This window comes from Rousettus aegyptiacus, unplaced genomic scaffold (assembly GCF_014176215.1).
Source record: "Rousettus aegyptiacus isolate mRouAeg1 unplaced genomic scaffold, mRouAeg1.p scaffold_m13_p_10, whole genome shotgun sequence".
NCBI classification, from domain to species: Eukaryota; Metazoa; Chordata; class Mammalia; order Chiroptera; family Pteropodidae; genus Rousettus; species Rousettus aegyptiacus.
In genome coordinates, this window is record NW_023416285.1 from 3194496 (window position 1) to 3221251 (window position 26756).

The 26756-nt window shown below is 58.8% G+C and overlaps 2 protein-coding genes across 12 annotated transcripts in view; one reads left to right on the forward strand and one right to left on the reverse strand.

Annotated features, from left to right (window-relative positions):
* CRMP1 (collapsin response mediator protein 1) overlaps window positions 1–5260 on the forward strand; it is a 43314-nt gene extending 38054 nt beyond the window's left edge. For all 3 annotated transcript variants that reach the window (XM_016161238.2, XM_036227488.1, XM_036227489.1), the window contains exons 12-14: window positions 546–725; window positions 1353–1518; window positions 4232–5260. In XM_016161238.2, coding sequence (XP_016016724.1) covers window positions 546–725; window positions 1353–1518; window positions 4232–4323 — 438 coding nt within the window. In that variant the 3' untranslated portion in view covers window positions 4324–5260. The remainder of the gene's footprint in view (window positions 1–545; window positions 726–1352; window positions 1519–4231) is intronic.
* A 2-nt stretch (window positions 5261–5262) lies between these two features.
* The window catches only part of EVC (EvC ciliary complex subunit 1), a 46335-nt gene continuing 24841 nt past the window's right edge, over window positions 5263–26756 (reverse strand). For 3 of the 9 annotated variants that reach the window (XM_036227483.1, XM_016161237.2, XM_036227485.1), the window contains 10 exons: window positions 22672–22884; window positions 17199–17308; window positions 13440–13650; window positions 12320–12526; window positions 10669–10813; window positions 9504–9615; window positions 8848–8974; window positions 7747–7840; window positions 7035–7146; window positions 5263–6885 (listed from right to left, as the gene is read on the reverse strand). In XM_036227483.1, coding sequence (XP_036083376.1) covers window positions 6801–6885; window positions 7035–7146; window positions 7747–7840; window positions 8848–8974; window positions 9504–9615; window positions 10669–10813; window positions 12320–12526; window positions 13440–13650; window positions 17199–17308; window positions 22672–22884 — 1416 coding nt within the window. In that variant the 3' untranslated portion in view covers window positions 5263–6800. Of the gene's footprint in view, window positions 6886–7034; window positions 7147–7746; window positions 7841–8847; window positions 8975–9503; window positions 9616–10668; window positions 10814–12319; window positions 12527–13439; window positions 13651–17198; window positions 17309–22671; window positions 22885–26756 lie in introns of those variants that run through there. The other 6 variants (XR_004953022.1, XM_036227484.1, XM_036227486.1 and 3 more) reach the window with 6 other exon arrangements.

Sequence of the window (26756 nt, forward strand, 5' to 3'; positions counted from 1 at the left end):
AAATTAGCAAAAACAGTATATACACATACTTTTTTTTATATTTATATATGTGTACATAGATGTGACCTTCCTCGATGATGGAAGGCATTTTGCTGACAAATGCCCACGTGTCTCTCCCCACTGCTCCTGCGGTGTCCGCTGCTCCGATGCCTTCGGAAGGCGATCTGGCCATGTGCAAAAAATGCCTTAAAAAAGCTCATGTCCCTTGACGCAGTAATTTAATGTTAGAAAACTAGCCTACGGAAAAAATACATGTTAAAGATACAGAAGCGTCCATCGGCTGTAGTCACAGCAGCCACACTGCCCCGCTCCAGGGCCCCTCACGGTCCTGATGCCCCAGGTGATGTCAGTATGAGCGCGTGGAACCCCCTCCAGCGAAATGCCTGGTGCCGGGCCCGGTGCTGGGACCGGCTGGGCCCGGCTGTGCCCCCAGCCGCTCGGCCAGCCCCAGGGGTGCAGAGTGCAGGCCGCTGGGAAATGCCGCCATCTCCGGGGGAGCAGGCGCTCTGCGGGGAGCCGTAAGGCGCGGCCACTGTCGCCCGCAGGCCGTGGAGTACAACGTCTTCGAGGGCATGGAGTGCCACGGCTCGCCGCTGGTGGTCATCAGCCAGGGCAAGATCGTCTTCGAGGACGGCTCCGTCCACGTCAGCAAGGGCGCGGGCCGCTTCATCCCGCGGAAGCCGTTCCCCGAGCACCTGTACCAGCGCGTGAGGATCCGCAGCAAGGTGCGTGCGCCCCGCGCGCGCAGCCGCGCGTCACGTGAACCGCACGGCCCTGCCCGGAGCCTGGGGGTCGCAGGGCTGTGCTCACTGGCGGGCGTGCCCGCGTGGGGATGGGAGGAGTCCTGACCCAGGGCGGGGCCGCCCTGCACCGGCTCAGGGCCTCGCCACCCCGTCTCCCCGTCTCCGAGGTGTCCTGAGCCTCCGCGTGCTGGTCAGAGCTTTGCTGCTCCAGGCAGTGCGGGACTGGCTGCGGGACTGGCCAGCGTCTCACAGCGGGGGGAGCTCTGACCCGTGGGCATCGCTGTCTTCCCTGGTGGTGGTGGGGGGGGGGCTCCCGTCACCATGACAACCTGCTTCCCCACTACAGGCTGATGTTTGCCAGAAGGGCTGGCTTGTGTGTGTCTGTGAGTGTGATTGTGTCCGTGTATCTGTGTGGATTGTGTGTGCGCGCATATCTGTGTGGGTGTGGGAGTGTGTGAACACATGTGATGTGTGTACGTATGTGTGTGCATGTGTGCGTGTCCCTGAGGTCACCTCGGCTCACTCTTGCCCGCCGGGCTCCAGCCCATCTGAGCGGGAAGGCGCCTGTGCTTCTCGCCCATCGGTCCGCCTCCCCCTCCCTGTGTTTAGGTTTCTGGATTGCAAGGGGTCCCCAGGGGCATGTACGACGGTCCTGTGTACGAGGTGCCAGCCACACCCAAATACGCCGCTCCTGCGCCTTCTGCCAAACCCTCGCCGTCCAAACACCAGCCTCCGCCTGTCAGAAACCTCCACCAGTCCAACTTCAGCTTATCAGGTAGGAGGGCGCAGCCGCTGGGGCTCCCCGCACCCAGCGGTCCCCGGAGGCTCCACTCCTGGGGAGACACACCCATGGCCTCAGGAACATGATGAGGAAGCAAGGCGGGGACCGTGGGACCCCACCGCCCCTGCCCGGGTGGGGCAGTGCGGGCTGGGGGAGCTCAGAAAGCAAAGGGGGGGAGGGCAACAGATACCTGACCCTGGCTCGCGGACAGGCTGCATGAAGATGGGCCCCGTACGCGTCCTTGAGCGCCCTTGGGGACGTTTTTACACTCCGAGCCACGAAGCTGAACGTGGGGTGGTGAGCGGGAGTAGCCGCTGTTGCTGGCCATGTCTTCGCACTGTCCGGTCGGTCCGTCACAGTTGATCAAGCGCTGTCAGAACTCGTGGCTATTTCGTCCTCACAGCAGAGCGATTTTATTCCTGTTTGTTTAAAGAGGAAATTAAGAGCTCGAGAAATTTGGCGTGAAAATTCTAGGACTTGGTGGCTTAACAAATGCGTGTGGACGAAACCGTAAGCGGATGAGCTCAGTCAGTCTTTCCCCAGACTTTCCCGAGGCCCCAAGGGCACGTCTGCAGTTTCATCAGATCGCCACACGAGGGCAGGCAGGCACACATTGGGGGCATCGATTTAGAGAAGTACTTGAAGCATTGGCGTGTGTTAACCTAGTGTGTGTGCTAGGTTCTAGGAGCATGGAGGTGAATAGGACACAGATGGGGGTAGCCCTCAGTCTATTCCGGGGGTCAGCAAAGTTTTTCTTAAAAGGCCAGATAGTCAATCTGTTAGGCCGTATGTGCCATTATAGGATAGTGTATCAAATGGCCACGTAAACATGCCACCATTTAAAAACGTGGGCACTCTTCTTAACGCGTGGGACACACAAAAACCGGCGGTGGGCCGAGTTTTGTCAGCGAGCCTGGTTCGTCGACTCCTGGCCTGGCAGGAGCCAAGGACATTAAAGCAGAAGAGGTGATATCCTTAGCCAGAGAGAGTGGAAGAGGCAGAGAAAGAGGAGACGAGCCACCAGTTTAAACTGTGGGTGCGACAGAACCTCTCATCCATTCAGGGAGCGTCTGTCTCAGCGATTACGCGGTGGGGGACATCCTGCTTTCCCTGGGCCTTTCGTGGGAGAGCTCGTACTGAAGCGCTCAGAGATAACTAGTGTTTTTATACTAATGGACCCTAAACAGACCTCGAGTTTCTCATCTGATGCGCGACAGAGATGGGGTGCCATGCCGGGAAGTACCTTCTGGGGCGGGGGACTGACACCCCCTCGCCTGGAGTCTGCAGACCAGGTCTCTGCTCTGTCCTCAAGCCATTTACGCTTGCTATGCAACGTGGAGGGAACATCCCTCCTTTTTAGAAATAAAAGGCCTGCTGGAAGGGCCCGCGGCCACCCCGCCTCTCTCCATGCGGCCCTCAGTTTCCTCTGAGGCCCCCAGCACTGCCGGTGGCCAACCTCACAGCAGTTGCACAGGTGACTTCATTTGTCACCAACAGTGTAGATGCTTCTCAACATTCGGGAGCCACTGCACAGATGTCCTTTTAAGTGTCTGTGTGGTGTGACATGACAGAGCCATGGCCTGATTTACTGAACACGTGTCCTTTTGTCTGGTGGGAAGTTTCAAAGAACCCGATGCGTAAGCGGGAGGGCACAGACGGTTACGAGGACAACAGGTGTCAGGCGCCAGGCCTGTTGTCCGGGCCCTTGGGAGATTCCCGAACCGCCAGGAAGACACAGTGTCCACCAATGAAATGCAGAGTTAATGTCGGCCCCCTGAACCTAACTCGAGTGGCTTAAACAGATCTATGAAGTCACAGTGGAAGGGACTCGTCTACTCTTACTTGATGGAAGAGGGAGTGAGGCCAGGCAAGGGGACCGTGATTCCTGGTCACACCAATTCCAGGCGGATGGTCCTGGAGCCTCGGTCTCCTGGCTGGACCCTGGGGCCTTCTCCACAGCCTCCCTCCTTCCAGCGTGATCCATTACTCAAGATGTCTTTAATACAGACACTGGGCTTGGTGCTGGAACTGTAAGTCTTGACCTGACTGCATGGGAACGCATGAGGTGAGAAAGGACGGTGGGCTTCGCAGATTTAAAACGAACTGCTGCCCCCATGCAGATCTGCTTACTGCAGATGAGGGGGGTCATTCCGTCCAGTAGTTCACACACATGCAGACGTGCACGCACACAGATGCACACACGTTCTCCCAAGCACACCACACATAAAACACTTGAGCACTAGGCTTTGTGCTATTCTGTGTGTTAAGAGTGTGGGCTTTGGAGACAAACCAGTTGGTGCTAGAATCCGAGCTTCCCGCCTTCTAGGGGTGTCTCCCAAGAAGCAGGAGCGGAGCCTCAAATTCCTCCTCCGATAACTGGAGGTAGCACTGCTGCGTGCTCCAAGCCCAGCCCCATGCCGAAGCGCCAAGCTCGCCCGCAGCAGGCGCCAGCGAACACCTGCCCCCACGCCTCCGGGACAGGAAGTGGGACAAGAACCAGCTCGGTGTCTTCGGGGCTGCAAGGGAGTGATCCCGGGGCCCCAGGGGCACAGAGCAGAGAGCAGTGAACCCCACGGAGGTCGGGGAGCCTGGACCCAGCCAAGATTAGGGCTCAGCATCCCAGAGGCAGGAGAGGAGAGAGCCCCCGCCCGGCCCTCGGGAGGAGCAAGTGGAGCTGGTGACAAGTGGTCGGCTCTGTGTCTTTCAGGTGCCCAGATAGACGACAACAACCCCAGGCGCACAGGCCACCGCATCGTGGCGCCCCCTGGTGGCCGCTCCAACATCACCAGCCTCGGCTGACCGCGGACGCGCGCGAGCGAAGGATTCTGGGATCACGTCCATTCCTTTCCCCGTCGGTGTTTTCGAGACCCATAGTTTTATCCGGTACTGATGGGGGGACCAGCGGAACGATGCTCTTTCCTTTTCATTTAGGAGGAAGTGGTACTAGTGTGGTGTGTTTGCTTGGAAACCCCGTGCCCCCCGTGCGAGTTCGCGCCGCCTCCGGCCCAGAGCGCGGCGTGCTCGCCACCCCCGTAGCGCAGCTTCTAGCGTCGTCTCGTGCCGCCCCTTCCGCTCCTGAGTCCCGGGCCCCATGATTCTCGAGTGGTCCCTTTGCACCCCTGTAGCCGTTCTAGGATAGTCGATGCATGTTACCGAGTTATGTATGCAAGTCTGTGAGTGCGTCTGGCGGGACGTGGCCGAGGACCCATGCAGACACAACGCCAAGACCTCAGGCCCTCGGGGCAGCCCCGGAACTGTGAACGTGAAGCTGTTTACTCACTGCCCCGCCCCTCCCGGTCCCGAGTCTACACTGGAGAAGAGACGCCGCCCCGCCCCCGCCGAGAAGCAGGGGCGCCTCCCGCTGCCGGCACAGAAACGTCCTGCGTCAAACCCTCGTCTCTGTGGCATTTGTAACCGGCCACGGCGTCTTTCCGGCCCGCGTGTGTCCTTCCAGCCAGCCCTGGACGTCAGGCCGAGCGGGTTCACACTCAGAAAGGGCTCGCCCGTCCCCGTTTAGGGCTGACGACGGTGGGGCGGCAGCTGCTTCCAGGTGCCCGTGTCCTTGTCCCTCTGAGGAGGTTGACAGGGCGGTCCGATTTTTAAAGTTTTGTACAAAGTTTTCCTTTGTAATCAAATCACCCCCATTTTTACTTAACGACTGACTTATCGTGGCTCTTATTTCTGAATTCAAAGCTTGTGAAAGAATAAAATAAATGGCCCGCTGGCCTGACCCGGGTGTTGTCATTTAAGTCTTTATCAAGTTACATACGCCCCAGACTGCCAAGCACAGTAGCTTGGGGGGCCAGGTTGGGGATGGGCCCTGCAGCAAGTGACTTGTGACATAGTCCCTTGGGCTGAGGAAGCCACACAAGCAACACAATTATCCGCGCCCGACCTGAGGCCCAGGCAGCCACGTGACCACTGTCCACCACCCGTCAACAATCCTGGTGCTGCCAGGGCGTCACAGGTCGCCAAATCAGTCGTTCCCAACGTGGGAGCCATCTGCCCCCAGAATGCCTCTGGGCGGAGGACCCGTGTGACAAAGGTAAAGGTGACTGCCATGTAAACCAGGTTCTCAAAATATAAGCACCAAGGAAGAAGCTGTGTTAAAAAGCTCTGCAGAATAACGGAATATCTTACTTCGCCACAAGGGGGAGCTGTCGGCCACCGCTGGGAACCCCGCCTGCTGACCAGTCCATAAGGGCGGAAGCTCTGGGCGTGGCCACAGACCGGGTCCTTATTACTGACCACATCACGCGTCAATCACGCCTTCCCGACGAAGAGAGTCTAGTTCAGGTTTTAAAGAATAAAAATTAAGGTCATAAGCGGTGCATGAAGTCCCCGAGCCGGCGGCTCCTGTAGCCCGACGCCCACTGCGTCCTGGGCGTTTGTGGACACGCCGCGCTCGCGCGCCCCTGGCCCTAGATCCGTGCGCGGTGCTCCCCAGGGGACGTCTGGCAAGGTCTGGGGACGTTTTTTGGTTGTCACAGCCGGGGAGTGCGCCTGGCATCTGCAGGGCGGCCCCTCCCCCAACGAAGGAGCCTCGCCCCCCCAATGTCCAAGCGCCCAGGCTGAGAAGCCCGATGCTGAGGAAGAGAGGGGTCGTCCTGACGGGAAAGGCCTCTCCCGACCGCGGCTTAGGTCCATGGGTCCTCCAGACTTTCCCGCCGTCTGCGGGGGGAGGCCGAGCCAGAGAACAGCCCTCCCAGGGGTGGGGCTGCTGGGCGGCTCCGGCGGGGTCAGCGTCCTGGGCCCTGAGATGCAGACCCCAGAGACTGGCCTCGGGAACGGGGAACAGGCCTGATGAGAGCTCGGGCAGCCGGTGACCATGGGAGGGAGGAGGGGGCGGGGGGATGGAAAAGTCTTGGACCCAGAAAATACCGGCAACACTGGAGACCCTTCACTGCCAGGAGAATGTCACCGAGAGGCGGAGAGCAGAGGGCCTTCAGCTGGGACCCGACCACCTCGTGCTGGGGAGGGCAGGTTCGGGGATGGGGGCACCAGGGCACAGTGAGGGGCGGGGAACAGGGAGCCAGGAAGGACAGGATTGCGGAGGGGTAGAGCCCAAGGGGCACGAAACTCAGACACGTTTGCAACACCGGGGTGTCTCACTGTCGCGGGCGGGTGGTCGGCCACACTCATGGTGCCTTTGGGGCATTTTTACATCCATTCGCCACCCCTCGGGCAGCCAGGTCCCTGTTCACGGTCTCTCGCGGCTGGGAGAGGGGCGGGCGGCCACCCGGCCAGGTCTTCCGGTTTGGTCCCTGGGCCTTAAACTACAAATTGCTCCTTCTCTTCAGCATCTTCTTGGAATTCTCACCGTCACCGGCTTCGCTTCCTTGCTGGCTCAGCCTTTTGCCGCTTAAAACATGGAAAAAACGTAGCTAGTCAGAGCTTTGATTCTAGATCTGTCCACACACACGCGCGCGCGCGCGCACACACACACACACACACACACAGTAGGTGGCTGATAAGCTTCCACAGGCCATAAGCCGGGGACCCTACCATACCTGAGTGGCCCTGAGGGCTGTCCCCTGGAGGCAGAGTCATCATCATTGGGTCCCTCGGGGTCCCCTCTGTCCCGGATGGGGGGCTTCTTCCTTTTGGTCCTTAGGGACTTCTCTGTGAAAACACGTGAATGCCGACATTGGCTCGGTGACTTCAGGTAAGTGACGGCTTTTCTCAGCCTCACTCGGACCCAGGCTGATGGCGTCTGGGTCTCTCTGTGGGCCGGGGATGTGCCTGGCACCTTCCTGTGATCGGGCTCACTTCCCCCCTGAGGCCGAGGCAGGGGGGACGTGGCAGAGCCGGGCCGCTAGGCCCCCGCGTGCCTCCCCCGCACACAGCTGACGGGAGATGCCGGGAGCAGCGGGACCGAGACGTGGGCCCCTCGGCCTCTGCTTTCCCACACCTCTGCCTTTCTGCCCCCCTTCCCGTCACTCCCCTGCCAGCAGGCTGCCACTCCCTGCGACGGTCCCCGACGTCGCCACGGGCAGGGGGAGGACAGCTAATTAATGGAGAAACAGAGTCAGGACGAGGCAGCCACTGAGCAGCAGGCCGAGGAATCGGAGCTGCTGAGCGCAGGAGAGCGAAGGGGCCCCTGGCGGGGCGTCCTAGCTTCAGACGAGGACACAGAAAGCCAAGGCCGCGCAGCTGGTCAGAGGCGGACACGGGACCAGAACACACAGAGGCCCCGCTGCAGCCCGCGCCCCCCACGCTTACCTGACAGCCCCCGTTTATTCGAGACCGGTCTGCTCTCGGCGCAGGGCACCCGGGCCAAGGCGGCCAGCTCGGAGAGGAAGGTCTGCTCCGCCTCCTGAGCGCAAGGCAGGAGGGTCAGCGCGGTGCCCTCTGCCCCGTCCGCCTCTGAACCCCTCCACAGAACGAGGCCGGCCCGTTCCGGGACGGCTGAGGGCGGTGTCCCCTGGAGGAGGATCCTCCCAGAAGCACCCGGGGGCGTCAGGCGCAGCTCAGAGGCGGGGTGGGGCAGGGAGCAGACGTTTACCAGCTCCTGCCAGGTGAGCATCCACCTTCCCTCACGCCGGCCACGGTCCCCATTTACAGGTGAGAACATGGAGGGGGAGGGGCCCGGCGAGGGCCACGCAGGCCGCGGACCGGGACCCCCCCCCCCCACTCCCGCCTGACCCGGAGCGCGAGCGCTCGACCCCGTGTCCCACGACTTCCCGACTGTGGGAACCTGGACCCCGACCTAACCGCCTGCAGCCTCAGTTTCCCCACGGCAGCCAGGACCCTCCCCCTCCGTGGCTGTGAGCGCGCTCACGGGGCCGGCACTGTTAAGTGCCTCCGTTCTAGAATACTCGATTTCTTTTTGTAAAGCAGCTGCTTTGCTTGCCATCCGTACTATTTACAATCACACACGGATGAGATTCTTCCATGAAGAATAAGTAAAACAGCCACTTTTTGTCGCAAGGGTTGAGCTTCCTGTATGTCCAGGGTAAAACGCAAGCCTCAGCCCCCAGCAGCACTGTCTGAGTGACGGTGACGTCCGCCGTGACCCCGAGCAGCCCACGTGGTGACCCCCACCCAGGGGGACACAGTTTTCGCTTTTGGTTCCACAGGCAGGAACCAGTCAGCGTCCAGCAGACACGTGGGGAGTGACACAGCCCCGCCCACCGGCCTCGAGGCTCACGGTCGAGGGGTGAGGACTCAGACTCAGTGGGGGCCAAGGGGGTCCCCAGGGGGCCGGGCAGTCCCCCCACCCAGGCCCTACTGCTGACCTGTGATCACGAGGCTGGCCCTTCGCTATTTCCACCTCTGTAAAGCACCGCCCACCTCGCAAAGGCCTGTCTCTGAGACCTTTACCTGCAGCTGGGCCTCGAGCTGGGCTTCCAGGTGGTCCGCGGCCCTGGCCTTCTGCTTCCAGGCGTCCAGGCGGGTCCGCTGGTGGGCCGTGAACTGGGCCAGGAACTTCCGCTGCTGCGCCAGCATCCTGGCCGAAGGAACGAGGTGTCGGTCGGAGGCCCGGCACACGCCTGTCCCAAGGGCCTGCTGAGTCACGGGCCCTGGGGGCCACGAGCGAAGAGCGGCCAAGATATGCGGTGGCCACACACGCTTGTGGACACACACCGCAGGTGACTCATCACGGAAGTGACTGACACTTGGCGGTTTGCGGACTCTCTCGACACATTTACCTGATGATCCTCAGGGTGCCCTCCTTGGTGACAGGAACAGGACAGAGTAGAAAAGTCGGGGACAGGAGGAGCTTGGGGCGGGGGAGCGGACTGTCCCCAAGGCCGTCTGCCTCACCCCTTGCTTCCTCGTTGTGCTCTCTGGGGTCACCTGCCCCCCACCCCCAGTATTTGTGCCAGGGTCCGCTTCTGGGGGAACCCAAGGTTGGGGTGCAGGGGGACGTGCTGTGTCGGGGCTGCACACTGCTGAGAACTGGAAAGGCCGCCGCCACCACCCCCGGCTCGCTTGCGGCCTTGCGTGGGCCACGCGGCCAGCAGGGGAGGCGTCACCTGAGGTGGACGGCCTGGGGGGCTTCGCGAGCGCCACCTGCCGACTCGGCCCCCGAGGAGGAGCCGCCGAGGTCCTGCTTTCTCCGCAGCTTATAGTTTTCCCTTCTCTCGCCTGTAACATTTAACACACAGCGGTCGAAGTGCGTGTTCGAAGCATCAGCTCTGCCGGGTGTGGGGCGGGCGCCGGACACGAGGGTCAGCAGGACACAGAGGGGGTGCCGTTCACGCCGGCCCGCAGCCCGCCCGGGGAGGGTCCGGACTGCGGGCACAGGCCGCGCCTCAGCTGGGGCTCCCGCCCGGAGCAGCCGCTCTCCCCCTGCGGCTGCCCCAGCACGGGGCGCCAGGAGGAAGGTGAGGGCCCAGCGAGGACTTCACACTGACAGCTGAAAACCCAGCCCCGCAAGGACAGCAACTCGGCCCGCAGCTGGGCCGCGGCCAGCCGGGCGCCCGCGGGGGAGCTGGCAGCCTCGGCCGCTGAGGCCTGGGGCGCACAGACTGTGAGGGGAGCTGCTCACGCGCACCCGGCTGCCCCGCTCACGAACTGTTACACTCAACTAGCTGCTACGCTTAACTAGCTGCTACGCTTAACTAGCTGTTATACTTAACTAGTTCCTACACCAAACTAGCTCTTACACTTAACTAGCTCCTATACTTAACTAGCTGCTACGCTTAACTAGCTGTTATACTTAACTAGTTCCTACACCAAACTAGCTCTTACACTTAACTAGCTCCTACACTTAACTAGCTGCTACGCTTAACTACCTCCCATACTTAACTGGCTCGGTCTCGGGAACACTGCGTGGGCCGCTGGTCTGTGCTCACGGTCACCCCAACAGCTTTACTGGGGGAGCCGCCATCTCATTGATCCCCAGGAAGGCAGGAGCAAAACCACGTCGCCACTAAGTAGGAATCTGACAACTTATGTCCTGATTCACCTACTTAAAAAAATCCTACTGTACGTATATGTTTCTTTACATGCCTTCTTTAAAAAAAAAAAAAAAAAAAAAAAGCCTTTTTGGGACAAGGCAGGGGATATGTGGATAAATGAAATATTAAAAAAAGAGTTCCCCCAGATACAACGTGAAACACCCGACCCCCCGGTCCGTCCCGAACTCCGCGCGCGTTGGCTCGTGGCTCGTGGGGCGTCCCAGAGACGGCGTCATACCCTGCAGGGTCCTCAGGTGCTGCAGCTGCCGGTCCTCGTGGTCCCCCATGACGCCCCCGACCTGCTGGTAATACGCCTGCACGAGCCGGCCGACACCGGCACTGGTCACGTAGACGCTCTCCGTGGCCGCCTCCAGCAGCGTCCTCTGCGGGCATCGGGGACAGGGCTGAGCGGGGGGCTCACGCGCGGCCCCCGCGCCCCCTCGCTGTGGCTCTCCTCGTCCACCTGCTCCCAACCTCGATCGCTCCAGTGTCCCCAATCCTCAGCCCTCCCTGACGCCCCTCCAGGCCGCTTCTCGGCTCCGCCTCAGGGAAACCTCTCGGTGACGGATGAGCGTGGCCATTTCCCCGTCACTGCTGGGTCCCCTCCCGTCAGAGCGTGAGCAACTAACGAAGGCAGAACCGCCGGCCTCCTGGACCACTCTCTCCCCCGGCCCCTGCCGCAAGGCCTGGGGCCGTGGAGCCCTTGAACGCGGGTCAAAGAAACTAACGTCCTTCCAGAAGCCACGCACGTGCTCTTTCTTGGGGTGGGGGCGGGGCCCCCATTGTCTCATCTTGACTCTGAGCCCCTTGGGGAAGCTGGGGACAGAACACACCACGCCAGCTTTTCACTCCAGGGGAAGGAAAGTTTAGGGGAAGGAGGCGACCTGCTCATTACCCCAAGCCCTGGGGTCTACGACATGGGGACAAGGTGGGGTGTCACTGGAACGTGGCTCCAACCTCCTGGCCACACGCAGAGGCGACAGGACTTTATCTAAGCGAAAGGACTCATGGCGCCCGTAAGAGTCCTGGCTCATCGCAACGCGAGTCCTCGCCCGTTTCAGGCCTGCAACATGCCCAGGGTCCGCCAGCCAGGGACACCCTTGCCGTGGCGGCCTGCGGCAAGCGGGGGTGCCCCGCCTTTCCTGCGGCTCGAGGGGGAGGCGGCCAAGGAGAAGGAGAGAGGGCGCTGGTCACGCGGGGCAAGGCCCGGCTCCAGCGCCGACTCTGCTACTCGCTAAAGCTTAACACGTGCCGTTCGCCCAGGGGTCGGCCTCGGTTTTCCCACCTAAAACAATGGGAAGAAGTCGGCCTCGGCGTGCAGGGGTCGAGGTGAGAAGCCGCCGGGAAGAGGCGGGCGAAGCGCTCACGCCGGCTCAGGCGTGGGATGCTAACCGCTAACATTTCCTCTGCTGTTGTCTTTGCCCCCGGGGCTTAGCCTCACTGTCAGCACAAGGACGAGCTGCTTCCTGCCCAAGGCGGACGGCTTTCACCGCGTTGCTGGGCCTCTCACCAGAACTGGCTCCGCACGCCTCCTGCCCCCACGGAGGTGGCCGCGGGCAGGGGCGGCCCGCGTCTCTCCCTGGGAGAGGGGCTGGGGTTCAGATCCGGTGTGGGCCACTGACCAGCCAGGTGGCTCTGGGTGAAACCGCGTCCCTCTCAGACCGGCCGTAAGGGCTGGGGCAGGGCTCAGAAGGACGCGAGGTGGCCGGAGGCAGGCGGAGAGCCTCACCGACTAGGAGGGCCGCGCCCTCTTCCAGAAGCTGGTAACCAACGAGAGGACCAGCGCCTGGCCGCGCTCTGCCCACCCCACCCTGGCTCGGCCGCGGCCCCCCCGCCCCACCCCAATCCCTCTGGGCCTCAGGCGCCCCGGGACGGGGGCTGGCACGCACCTTGAAGTCGTCCCTGTCCCGGGCCCGGCCCTTGGTGGCCGCGTTCCGCGCCTGGCCCAGCAGCGCGCGCCCGATGGCTCTCTCCGTGTGCCGCTGGAGGAGCTGCATGGCCTCCTGGGCCTCGGCCAGCAGCTGCTGCTGAAGCTGCAGCCGCGTGCGCTGCGCCTCTTCCCGCAGCCTGTGGGTCTCCTCCAGGACGCGTGCCTCCTGGACAGGGCGGGGCAGGGAGAGGCAGAGGTTGCTGCCCGCAGAGCGGTTCCGGCCAGGCCCGGACCGGGGTGCGGGGTCGGCCCCGGCCGTGGCCCCAGGAAGGATGGGGAAGGCATGGGAAGTGGGGGTCTCTGGGCTTCAAAACCCAACACCCCATGGATGAGCACGGGGTCTGCTGAAAGCCCCCCCAATGAATGGCACCTGTGTGCCCTCTCACAAGGACAAGAGCATCTCATTCTCCAGAACACCGTGAAGTCTGAGCACTGGGACCCATGGGCACACGGAGGCTCAGAGATGTGAACTTTCTAAAAGTCACACAGTAGAGCCGAGTTTTGAAGCCAGATCTGAGTCCGAGAGTTGCCTGGGCCATCACAGAAGCCGTGGCCAGGCGTGTGGAACCCCGGGGTGTGAATTTCCTTGCAGGAAAAGGGGGTGAGGGGGTCAGAGGTCGGGCAGCAGGTCCTGCCTGCTTCCCACCGAGCTCTCCCGGGCAGAGCCAAAGGGTGTGTGAGCTCCGCCTTCATCAACGGGTCGGAAACAGCAGCTGGCCCCCCAGCTCGGGGGCTGCGAGACCTGGAATCAGCTTGTCTATGGGTTTAACCCCCAGCCCTGCAACATACAAGCTCTTTCTCTGGATTTGTTAAAACTGTGAGACAGCTCACAGGGCTCGCTTCTCCCAGAGTCCCGATGACGACTGTACCAATCCCCGCCCTGGCCACTTGTGCATTTTTAGTATAATCCTCCCGATGGCACGCACTAGAGCCTTCGGGTGCACGGGGTGCCCCACGACGAGGCTGCCCTTGTCCCCACCCTGTAACAGCAGGGTGTGGCGGGAGCTGGGTTTGGGTGCAGCGCTGGAACCCGGACCCTTACGAAGGCACCGCCCATCTGGGACGGCTCCGGGGCTCACCAAGGCGCTGAGCAGCTGCCACTGATGCTCGTCCAGACACTGGGAGGAGCCCTGCTCGAGGGCATGCTGCTCACGCAGCTCCTGCAGAAGGCTCTTCTTCCCGGCCAGCCTCATCTGGGTCAGGGTGGCGACGGCACTGCCGCGGAGGGCCAGCCTCCGGAGGGCCGAGCGCAGGAGCAGGGCGTGCCCCTGCAGGACGCACCGCACGGACCTTCGGGGAGAGCGGGCAGGGGCTGGGGGTCAACGACCTTGGCCTCTCTGGGCGTGGTGGTGAACTTTACGAGTCAACGTGCCTGGGCCGCGGGAGCCCGGGCATCTGGTCAAACGTTGTTCTGGGTGTTTCTGTGAGGGTGTTTCCAGAAGAGATCAACGCTTAAACCAGTAGCCTGAGAGAAGCAGGTTGTCCATCCTCCCTAGCACGGGTGGGCCTCGTCCAGTCAGTTGAAGGCTTGGACAAAGAAAGGGCCGACCTTCCCGGGACTGAGAGGAAACTCCTCCTGCCTGACCGCCTGGAGCTGGAGCCATTTCATGCCTTTGGACTTGAACCGAGACAGTGGCCCTTCCTGGGTCTCGAGCCTGCTGTCTGGCTTTCCAACCGGAGCCGGCCCATCGGCTCTCCTGGCTCTCAGGCCTTCGGACTTGAGACCGGAACTAGGCGTGGGCGCCCCTGGGTCTCCGAGTCGCTAACTGCAGATTCCGGCACCGCGCCCCTCCCCACCCCCCCACAGACATGGACAGATGATGGATGAATGTACGGACGGGTGGATGGACGGACAGATAGACAGACACACACACCTTGTTGGTTCTGTTTCTCTGGAGAACCCAAACACACTGAACTACCAGAGAACCATGGAGGCCTTCCCGGAGGAGGCAGGTTGGAATTACGCCACCCTCTGCTGCCCGTCTTCTGTTTTTTTTTTTTTAACTTGGCCACATACCACCCCGAGTTTCAGATGCATATGTGCAGCTGCACATATCCACTTGAACTTCTTATATAACTCTCCCCAAATTAACACATCCCAAAGTGAAACCGTGAGCTATTTCCGAGCTCCCATCTTAGAGACTCAAGTAAAAAACCTCATTCTACCAGAGAGGCCCAACGCTCGGTTTTACAAACTGAGGTATTGGCTGACGGCCTGAAAAGCTGAACGGAGCCTTGGCAGTCAGCCCGCCACAGAGGAGAGAGCTGGCCAACATGCCAGGCTCCCCGCTGGGAGCCCCTGTCGTAAGACTACGGAGCCTTCCTTTGCAAAGGCCTAATTTTGATTCAGCTAAATTAACAGATGGAGCATTTGGTCTGCCGCTCACTGAAATCCTTGCCGCAGGGGAACATACACCCTCTCTGGAGGACAATCCCACCACTGAAAGTCTCGAATTATCTCTACAATTTGCGATCACCGTGTCCAGCACTCAGCACAAATAACCAGACTTGAAAACAGATAACCGACCACAAATAAAGATGAAAACGCAGAAGATAGAAACATGCCCGCGAGATACTGAATACCGAGATACCCAGACGCGGACTTCAGAACAGTTACGATAAATAGGTTTAAGAAAATAAATAAGATAAAGAATTCCGGCAGCGAACTGAAAACTACGAAAGGAATCACATGGAAATTCCAGAACGGAAAGCACCGTAACTCGCCTCAGGAACTCGGTAGGAGGTTTACAGCAGGTAAGACGTAGCCGAAGTGAGTGTGAACCAGAAGGGAGCGCGGAATAAGTATCTAGAGTGAACCGAAGGGAACGAGGGAGCGAAACGTACACAGCAGCATGTGAGAGGCACACGGGACAAGGGGACAAGTTCTGATAAATGTGTAATTAACCGGACGCCCAGGAAGTCGTGAGATCAGGGGCGGAAGGGATGTTTAAAGACATGGCTGAGACGTTTCAAAAACCGATGAAAGACAGCAAACCACAGATCCTAGAAGCACAACAAGATTTACTAAACAAACAAAACAGACACACAAAAACCACACGCACGTTTAGGTATATTATAATAAACTGACGAAAACCAAAGAACAAGAGAAAATCTTAAAGGAGCCAGAAACAGTTGAAATCATAAGGCAACGGGTAATCTTTAAAGGTGTTTGAAAAATCACAACAAAGCTAGGATTCCACACCCAATAAAAATATTCCTCAAAAGTGAAGACGAGACAGACATTTTCAGACAAACGAAACCTAAGAGGATTTGTCGCCAGCAGATCCGAAATACGCAGGACCTCAGCACAGGAAAATCATCCCAGACAGATGCGTAAGGATCCAGGAAGGAATCAAGAGCCACCGGCCGGGTACGCGTGTGAGTAAATCTGAATGGATACTGACTGCGAAAACGGTAACACTGAATGGCGCTGAAAATACACGAAGCCCAGCCTGAGAGAGGAACAGAGGGAACGAAGGTGTTCCGAGGCGTTGCACGGTCCCGGAAGAAGGAACATATCAGTGTATGTTCGATTGCGACACGTCAAGGATGCGATTCGAAATCTCCGAACCCCTTAAAACATAGTAAAAGAATACGTAGCTCCTCACAAGCCAAAAGAGAGACGAACCGGAATGAAGCAAAAGACACTTAACTCCGAAGGAGGCAGGAAAGGAGAGAAACAGGGAATGCAGGCAGGCCAGACAAACGGGAGCGGCGGAAGGCCAGGCCCGAACCGCGGCGCATTTGCGTTTGGGTCTGAACGTAAATGGCCCGAACATCAGGAGGACGACAGGACCCAGGTGTCCAGGCTCACGAACCCTCCCGGGGCCCACTGTGGTCCTCGGCTTGGCCCCCGGGCTTCCTGGCTTATGCGGCTCATGCGTTTGTCTCCTCCTGGAGCTTCCCCTGAATCATGCAAATGCCACCGTCCCCTCCCCCACCTCGTCCCCGCCCCCACCCAGCTTCCGATGCACACAAGGCGGTGTCCTGGAAGAGGCCGGGAAACTGAGAAAGAGTTCTATCAAGGAGACTTTGCTTGTAAGAAGTAAGAAAAAGGAAATTATTTTCAGCGAGGTGACAACAAACCCCACTATACTAATAGTTACAGCAAAAATAGAAAACGGGACTATAAAAATTTGTCAGTAAGTGGGGAGTGACCGAAAATTGGCATGATGGGGTCCGATGGGCATGATGAACATGTTCTAAATTTGGACCTTGGCGATGGCCGCAGAAGTTTACCAAAAGTGACTGAATTGTACACTGAAGACAATATATGTAAATTATATCTCAAAAACGGGGTTAAAAAAAAGCTCCTATGAAAGACAAGCCTTCGAAGTGGGTATTATCAGCCCCATTTTACAGATGAAGAGATTGAGGGTGAGAAATGCTAAGTCACTGGCCCGGATCAGTTCCGACTCTGAGCCTTTATCCGTGACACTCTGCTATTTCCCTGCTGCATACTTCTAATTGCGATTTGGTTGGTCTCCAAACCACACTGTAAACCAGGGGTCCCCAACCACCGGGCCGCAGACCTGTACTGGTCCGTGATCTGTGAGGCACCAGGCCGCACAGCAGGAGGGTAAGTGGTGGGCCAGCAGAGGCTCGTCTGCCTTTGCAGCTGCTCCCCAGCGCCAGCATCACCACCTGGGCTCCAGCCCGGATCATCAGGCAGTGGATACTCCCAGGAGCACCTGTGCCCGGTGCCACGAAGGCTGGGGACCGCTGCTCTAAGAGGCAGGGGCAGTTCGTGTGTCCACCTTACAAGTGAGGACACTAAGGCTGGCGTGGGGCGTCACACAGGACTCGAGGCCCCAGACCCTTCGGGAGGCTGTACTCACTCTTCACTGAGGCCACCGAGCCGGTCCAACACTTGGCGGGTGACGCTCTCGTGGCCGTCCCGTAGGTGTGTCTGCAGCACGGCGGACAGAGCGTGCTCCTCCATCCACACCTAAAGCCCAGGACAGAGGGACAGGGTCAACCCAGGGTCATCTCATCCATCACTGCTTGGCTGGAACGGGCCTTTTTTTTTTTTTTTTTTTTAAAAAAAAAAAATACAACTCCTCCCTTGAGGTCATTAAAATTTTCCCTTCCCTTTTCTTTGAAAGGTTTCAAAATTTCCTATTTGCATTTATACCTTCGAGCATTTACTATCTGCATGACGAAGGGATCTAACGTCCTCTGGACAAATGGGCGCAGCACCCTTTGTGAGATCACTCGTCTTTTTGAGGCGGGCTGTCATGCCACCTTGTGTCATGTTGTTCCCCCACACACAGCCTCCACAGGCTCCGTCCAGGCCCCCCCCTTTAATTCTGCAGGTCTGTCTCTCTCCACCCCCGTCGTTTAACCGCCATCATTTCTAGCGAGCCTTTGTAGCCGCCGGCACAACATCCTCCCGTACGGAGGCGTCTTAGCTATCCTCGGTCGCTCTTCCTTTCGCGGGAATTTCAGAATCAGTTTATTAAACTTGGGAGGACAGCTTTTTATTTTTATTTTTTATTTTCGTGTAATTTGACTGGATTAAACGGATTACTTTGGAGAGACTCTCCATCTCTCTCAATTTGAGCTTCCCATCCGAGATGACAGCATTTCTCTCGTCTTACTTCGTCCCTCGACGACACTTGGCCAGCTCCTCCATTAAGCTCTCGTGCACGTAGGTCACATTCTCTCTGGGGACCCGACAGCAGCCTTTATCCCGCAGAGGGTCTTTACACAGTTCTCCCCAGGTGCCGCCGGCATGCGGGAAACCTAGCGTGTGAGATACTGATCCGCATCCAGCCGGCCGGCCGAGCGATCGTGATCCTGCTAGTTGGGAGACCCTTTGGCTTCTCGGCGGAGACAGTCGCATCGTCCACGAAAGCCCCGCGTGGGAGCAGCTGATCCTTCGTACTGCGTCGTTCTCATCTTCCGGCCGCGGCCTGGCTTACGGTCCGACTGGTCCGCCGCGTCCCGCGAAGTGGAGGGCTCGACTCTGCCACCGCGATCTCACGTTGCCCATTTTTCCTTGTAATTCTGCCACACGGTATTTTTTTAAAAAGTACACAGCGCTCTGGATGGGTCGAGGTTAAGTTGTAAATTCCTGAGAAACCGTCCTTTCTACCTCATGCGACGACTCTCTTTACCCCTCGAGAACGCTTTCGGCCTGAAGCACCATTCGTCTGGCACCGACATCACACACCGACTCCTCCTGCCTAGACGTGGCTTTCTCGGTGGAAATCCTGCGAGGTCCAAGGCCACACGGCCGATAAATAAACGAAAGTGGCGCCGGCATCAGATCCAGGCCCGTCTGTGTCCAAAGCTCCAGCCCTCCCTGGCCCCACCGCGCGCTTCCCGACTCTCTCATGTCACCGGAGAACTCGCCCCCACGCAGCTCGACCCCGTCACGGGCACCGCCTGGCGCTCGGCCGCCCGCCGAGACGAGGGCCCTTCGCTTCTCCGCACCTGCGGCTGTTCCGAGGGCGCCCCCGCCAGCGGCCTGCAGATGGCGCGTGCCACACGCGGTCCCTGGACAGCTCGCGAGGCCGGGCCGTGCCCCGCACCAGGACCTCGTTCCCCTCACACCCGTGCAGAAGCCCGCGGAATCGCGCCGTGTAACCTGGGACTTCTAGCTAACATCTGTTCCTGACGCCCCTTGGGAGGAGTCTACGATAACCTGCCCGAATGCTTGGAAATCTAGAACATTCTACGCGGTCCTACGTCTCTAAGGCGGTAAGTGCGCCTTGTCAGTTAAGCATGCGGGGCCTCTGGCGCGTGTTCCGAGAAGCAGGTGGAGCCGGTGACAGGCGCTGAGGACGGTCAGGCAGACCGAGGCCGTGGGCGCTGCCTGCCTCATGCCGGCCTCTCCGGCGTGACGGACGGCGGGCTCGTGGACGTCTAAATCTGGAAGGAACGCGCTCCTCCGGCAGCTAGGGTGCTGCCCTGGGAAATGCTACGGGGTCGTCCGGTGGTTCGGGACGAGTTTGCTCCATTTCGAACGCTCGCTCAGCGAGGAGAGACGGGGAGGAACTGAGGGCGGAGGCGTGGCGGGGGCGCGGGGCGGAGGGCAGGGGGCCGTCACGAACGGCGCGGCTCGCAGGTCGGCGGCTACGACGTCGACGCCGAGGCAAACGCCGCTGTGCCGCGGGGAGGAGGCGAGGCGGATCTTTAAAAGCAGTCAGGGAGGGCTTCACTGTGGAGGTGACAACAGAGGTGAGGAGGCCGGAGCGGGCCCCGGGAGCCAGAGGGACGTGAGGAGGCCAGGGCGCTGGGGCGGAGCGAGCCGCGGGAGAGGAGGAGGGCACACCGGAGGGCGGCCAGGACCTGACACGCGGGGCCTCGGGGCGCCCGGCGAGGCTGCATGCAGGGCCTTGGGGCGCCCGGCGAGGCGGCTGGCTTTCACGCTGCGTGAAGCGAGAAGCCGCCGGGGATTTTGAGCACAGAAGTGACGTGCCGTGATGCGGCATCTTTTACCAGAGCTACTGAGCCATCACCAGATGCGGAATTATTTTAGGTATCACCAAGGGAGAGAAATCACTGCCGATTAAATTAAGCTGCATTTCCATTTCGGGGGTGTCGACATATATTTAGGATGTGCATCTTAAACATCCGTGATGCGCGGTCCATGTTAAAAGCATCGTCCTGGCGGGGCGTTGAGAACAGAGGGCCGGGGCCGGGTGCTCTGGGGACAGTCTGAATTAGGCCGAAGGCAGAGCCCACTCCATTCCCTGTCGACTGGACAGCGGACGTGGATGGAGGAGGCGCCACGGCCGGCCCCGTTTTGGGGCCCGACTGGGTGGCGAGACGGAGACGGGGCCGGGCCGGGCGAGGACGGCTCTGCTTTGGCCGCGCCAGCAGCTCGTGGCTTTTCACCATCTAGGTGAGAGCTCGCCGGACGGCCGGGCTCAGGAACGGATTCTGAGCCGGGAACACCGCCATGGGCGCACCAGCCCTCAGCCCAGCAATCCGGGGTGACGCGCGTCCTGCGCCCTCAGCCCAGCAATCCGGGGTGACGCGCGTCCTGCGCCCTCAGCCCAGCAATCCGGGGTGACGCGCGTCCTGCGCCCTCAGCCCAGCAATCCGGGGTGACGCGCGTCCTGCGCCCTCAGCCCAGCAATCCGGGGTGACGCGCGTCCTGCGCCCTCAGCCCAGCAATCCGGGGTGACGCGCGTCCTGCGCCCTCAGCCCAGCAATCCGGGGTGACGTGCGTCCTGTGCCCTCAGCCCAGCAGTCTGGGGTGACGTGCATCCTGTCGAGAACTGCACGGCCGGGACCCGGGCTGGGCCACCAGGGCGGCCCACCCCGCAGCCCGCGAGCGACCCGGAGCAGAGGACCCCGGCCGGCTGCGCCTGGGCCCTCGGCCCGTGGCGGTGGGGAAGAGCGTCGCGGATGCATCCGGGGGCGCTCACACCCGTGTATACACATTGGGGACATGGGAAGGAGCCACCGGCGAGGGCGAGCCAGCACGGGTTTTGTGGTGAAGCCCACCCTGGCCAGACGTCGCCGTGAGTACAGTAAAGGGACCCCTGAGAACTCGGCACGGACGCGAGCGGGTTTGGGGGCCTGGAGACGGAAAGCTGCCTGGAGCGGGGTTCGGGGCGCAGCGGGAGTGAGAGGCGGAGCCGGGCCGCCCGCAGCACCGGCGCCTCCGCCACCATCTCCAGGCGGTGTCGCCCGCCGAGGTCCTCGTTAAGGACGCGGACTCTCACGGACGCGGACTCTCTCGGACGCGCGCTCGTTTCCCAGCGCCGCCGTGTGGCAAACGGCCGCACGCTTAGCGCCCAGAAACAACACGAGCTCATTATCTTATTGATCCTGGGGTCGGAAGTCTGAAACGGGGCTCGAGCGGCTAACACCAAGACGCCAGCAGGTTTGCGTTCCTTCCGGATGCTTTAGAGCACATTCCCGCTCTCGGCCTCGCCCACCTTCTAGAAGCCGCCTGCGTTCCCGGGCTCGCGGCCCCTTCCGCCGGCCTCGACCCTGGCGGTATCTGCTGTGTGTTTCTCACAGGGGTCACTCCGACGCTGCCGCTCTGAGTCCCGCCTGCACCTATACGGACCCCGAAATTACGCTGGGCCACCCGGACAGGCCAGGGTCACCGCCCCGTCTCAACACTCTCGGCTTAACCACGCCTGCAATGCCCCTTCTGCCACGTGAGGCGACATCCACAAGTTCTGAGAATCAGGATGGGGACGTCGTCGGCGTCTCTGTGCCCGACGCAGAGGGCTGGGGAGAAGCCGAGGCACCTGGGTTACAGGTCGAGAACACCACTTTACGCACGACCTGCTCCGCCTGCCTGACAGCTTCCCTGACATCAGGAAATGAAATCACCAAAGCCTTTTGGGTAGAAAAATGTGGGAAATGCATTTCGCAGTCTGGGCGTGTGTCTGACTTTCCACCCAGAGTTCTGTTGGCGCTTTTCTTCTCGTGACTAAGGACTCATCCGAACCACGGAAAATTCAGGTCTCGTTTTTATCATTGACCAGGAAATGTGGAACGTAGGAGAGAATGTGGACCTCTAAATATCTGGTGGTAATTTAAGGCAATTACATAATCAGCGACTTAAAGATGACGTATACATCCTGAAAACAGTCTGGGATCACAGTTACCTAATCAGTTGATGAGGCCGTTAACTAATCTGCTTGCTTCCTGCATGCAAAACTCATCCTGAAGCCCTTGTGCCCGGAACGAGGGGCAGTCACACGCCTGCATGCACTCCTGAGGCAAACAGACGAGAAAATAAAAACCAGAAGCTACGCGCAGCCCGACAGCTGCCCAAAATAACGGAAGACTCAGAACCAGAGAGTTTTGGACGAATCGTAGGTGTTCGTCTAATAATTTATCAGAAATGAAACTGGGTTTTTTCCAGCGTCGCCGTGATCAAGTGACTGACTACGAACGGCGCACAAGGCCTCAGCTCGCATGGCCTCACGGCAACCCCGCTGCAGTTTTTGACCCCTATTTATTTTTTTCACAGAGAAGCTGGGGTTCTGAGACCTTCGACGATCTGTGCAGAATCGGAGCTGTGGGAGGGCGGGTCACTGGCCAAAGTCGGCCCGTCCATTCACGGCTCAAACATGGGCATTCAGCTCCCAAGGTCAGGGGCTCTTTCCCAATGGGGCGACCGCAGCATTATCAACCAACTTCCTGTCCTGACAAAGGAGGGCCTGGCCGCCTTCTCCAGCCCACACTGAGGGCGGTCGTGAAAGGCCGGCCACTGGAACCTGGGCAGAGCACCTGGCGCAGCACTAGGGGATGCCTGGCAAACGCGGCCTCTCTTGATTCTCCGTACGTTCCGAAACACGGGGACCCTGGGCCTTGTTCCACGCGGTGCCCCACCTGCCTTTCCTGCTCCAGGAGGTCTTGGAACAGCTCCCACTGCTGTTTCCGGAAGCGATCCGACTTCCCCAGCTGTCGGGCGGTGTTCTCCTGGGCCTCCTGCCTCAAGTAGTCACAGTCCGCTTGGGAGAGGCCAGTCACGCCCGGGAGCGTCTGCAGGAACAGGACGTCCGCAAACTTCCGGAACGTGTCCATGGTGGTGCGGTACAGCTCCTGAAGCCGAGAGAGCACACGGCAGAGGGACATGTCAAACAGGAAGTCCGGAGGGCGCAATTACACGATACGGACTTTAAGGTACTGATGCTTTCTATGCTCACGAAGGTAAGAGCCGCTCTTAAACCTTAAAGCAAAGAGCTGGAAATGGTAAAACGTGACACTGCTTTGTTAAAAAAAGAACCAATGAGAACTTGTAGAGTTGAAGAATGCTGTCCAATATCATCGACTTAATGCACAGATTTACTTGCAGCTTAAACACAGCTGAAGAGAGAATTAGTACAGTGGAAGACAGATCAGGAGAAAGTCCAGAACGAAGTAAGGAGAGACTTAAGGATGGGAAATATGGAGAAGACAAAAAGGTATAAAAGATACAGTGAGAAAGTCCAACATGTTTAATTGGAGTCCTCGAAAGATCGGAGGGAGAGCCCAGATAGAAGCACTATTTGAAGCAGTAATGGCTGAACATTTTTCCAAAACTGATGAAAGAAATTTAAAGATGAGAAACCTGAGGCTTTATTGCACATGTAAAAGAAATGTTAAATAAATTACATGAGTTTACACATAGGGCCCTAGTAGTCGGACTCCAGCACCCATAATCTTAGCCGTAATGCTCTCAAGTAAAAAGTGTTTTAAACAATGAATGAATGAATGAGTGAATGAATGAATGAGGGCTTAACCAGCACCTAGTAAACATAGGGGTCACTCTTTGTTACATTAATAGTAGGTAAAATAGCTTTTAAGAAAAACAGCATGACTAGAGATAAAAGAGTTCACTTCATAACGCTAGAAGGCTTAGCTCACCAGAAAAGTGTTAAATTCTAAATCTGTATGAATTTAATGGCATTACGCAAATCAATGCAATTTGCCACAATCACGGAATAAAGTAGAAAAATATCACAGGATTATGTGACTAGATGAAAAAAAAGCATTTTACAAAATTTAATTCCCATGTGAAAGAAACACTTAGTAAAATAGAAGTGGAAGGAAACTTCTTCAATCTGGAAAAAAGAAAAAAACTACAGCAAACATAAGGCTGGAAACTACAAAACAATATTAAGAAAAATTAAATAAGGCCTAAATAAATGTAGAGATATACTCTGTTTCTATTGCAAAGACGTCAGCAAATTGACCTATAAACTACCAACGCTAACCAAATTGGTGGCCACGTCAACAACTACCTAGGATACGGATCGAAGCTCCGCGCACGCTTTAACCCAGCGATTCCGCTCCTTGGTTCCTGCCTAAGAGAAATGCGTGCACAAGGGTATCAAACAGCACCTACGAGAAATCTTACGGCAGCAGAATGTGTACTCGTCTAAGGGGAGAAGGCGCACACATCCGTCGGCAGTGGAACGGTGGTGTGTTTGTCCCGCTGACCGACGAGGAAGAAGGAACTGCTACACGCACCAACTCAGACGACGCAGAGCTGAGCGGAAGCGGCCTGACCCCGAAGGGCTCGTGCTGTACGATTCCACAGAAGCGAAAGCAAGTATCCGGTTTCCGCGTACACGAGGAGACGGCCCCTGTGAGTGCGGACAGCGCTGGGACCGGCAGGAGGTGTCGGGGGGATTCTGGGGTCTTGGCCATGATCCCTTTCTGGATCCGAGTGGTGGATACGGAGACTGCGTTTTTAATAATCACTTGTTAAGCCGAAAGCTGAGGTGTTACCCACTCATTTATGTGTTATGTGTTCACAGTAAAAAAATGGCTTAAAAATATGGGACCGATTTACGTATCCTTCCAGCCTCTGCAAATCCCAATTTTCTGCCAGGGGACAGATTTTTCGAGTCTCTTACTTGGAATGTATCAATCGACAGCAGCGGCTGGGGACACCGAGACACACCTTTTTGTGGTGGTTGTTCATGATCGTCAAACTACAAAACTATGCCATTTGCAAATTCAAGAAAGGTGAACTTCGTAACAACTGCATGGCTGGTTGCCTGTAACGTGTCGCCCCGGGGCCAGGTCCTGGGGAACATGGCTGCAAACCTCACACCGAGGAGCGTGACACATCCTTCCCTCTTCTCTTGTTCATCAATCACTTCTCCCGACTGGAATGTCATAAGCCCTCGGCCTGAATTCCAGGCTCCCCAGCTGAGTGACCTTGAACGAAATACCTTAACCTTTCCATACCGTGAAGCAAGGTGGCCTTGCTGAGAGGCCTGGCCTTTGTCTTGGGTCCTGGGAGGTGACCTCTAAGTGCTGGGAATGTGCCCCGATACAAGGGTCTTTGTTGGACTGGGGCCATTGGGCCACATTACATGGCCCGTGATAATGATGCGATTCAGAGTCAGGGTCCTGTGGGCCACGTGGTATCAGCTCAACCTCCAGAGGGGCCGGGGTCAAGGCCGGCCACGCTGGTGGGCAGCCATGCCTGTGCGACGGTGTCCCAACAAAAACTGCGGACGCCGAGGCTCAAGTGAGCGTCCCCGGTTGGCAGCACGTGGTGTATGATGTCATGCACCGCCGCCACGAGGTGACGTCCCCCGGGACGGGACACCGGAAGCCTCACGTTGGGCGCTCTACACTGCCCCACGTGCCCCGTCTCTTGGCCGACTTTCATCTGTATCTCGCTGTGAAAAACCATAATCGCAAGTTACAGTCACAGTGACGTTCCACGTGAGTCCATCTAGAGATTTAGAGAAACTCAGGGGCGTCCCGGGGACCCTCGAACCGGCATGTGGTGTCAGACATGGCGGTTGTCTTGGGGACTGCTCTTGAACCCTTCATACGTGCCCACTGCCACGTCTCTGTTCTCCGAGGACAGGGTTTCGTTTCCTCTCTCATTTCCCTCATTCTGACTCCCCGTGGGTGCCTGGAACTGCGAAGCCTCGAAGCCGGCAGGGCCGTTAGCCCACCAGACTCCCACGGGACCCTTTCAAGAGAAACACCATGCGCAGGAGGTCAGGGACGACGTCCCGAGAAACAAGCTGACCTGCGCGACACCTGGGATGGGTTGATGGCAAAGCCAGCTCTGGGCCTGTCGCCATCTGGGCTCGGTTCAGAAATCTCGTGAGGTGCCGTGACGTCTGACTTCGTGGCACTGAACAAACTCTACGGTTTGTTTAAAGGCCAAGAGGCGGCGGGCTTTCAGAGAAACGCACGTTTCCCTGCAGCCCAAGATGCGTTAGGTGGTCATCGAACTTATCTCCAGCCACCGTGGTCACAATATCACGATGGGCGTCCTGTCCAGAGACGGGGGGAAGCTCGCCTCTGTGGGACTAGGGTGCGGGACGAGCCCGCCGGACGCGAGGCGGGTCGCTCCGTGAGTACGTCTCCTGCATGCACACGCTCCTAGACAGTGACGACAGTGACGACAACGATGACAGTAACGAACGCTCCCTCTGCACCTGACGCACCTATGTGCTCTGCACGCGGAGCTCATTGAAAGCGCTGGTTGGTCCTACGCAGAAAGCTCATTATCCCTGTATTACCAGGGGAGTCCGCTGACTGTCAAAACAGACCCTGACCCCAGCCTGCCTGCTTCCAGCTTTGTCCCCCATGGCCCGCTGCCCGCACAGAAGCCAGAGGGGTCACTGGGAAGCATAAGGCAAGTCACGTCCCTACTCAAAACGTGCCGGCGACTTCTGGTCTCACTCAGAAGCCGACGCTAATGTCTTCGGAGGGACTGGGAGGTCCTACACGATGCCCGACCACAGCCTGCGCCTGGCTCCCGGCGGCTGGCCAGCAGGCCTCCCGGCTGCTGCTGGACACAGGGCGTCATGAAAACGGGCACTTGGTCTGGTTAACAGCGGAGGCCCCAGTGCTGAGGCCGCGGGCCGCGCAGAACAGCGCTTGATGGCATTCGACGAGAGACGGAATGAACGTGCTAACGGCACTGAGCGTGCGGCTCAGCAAGGGGGCGAGGG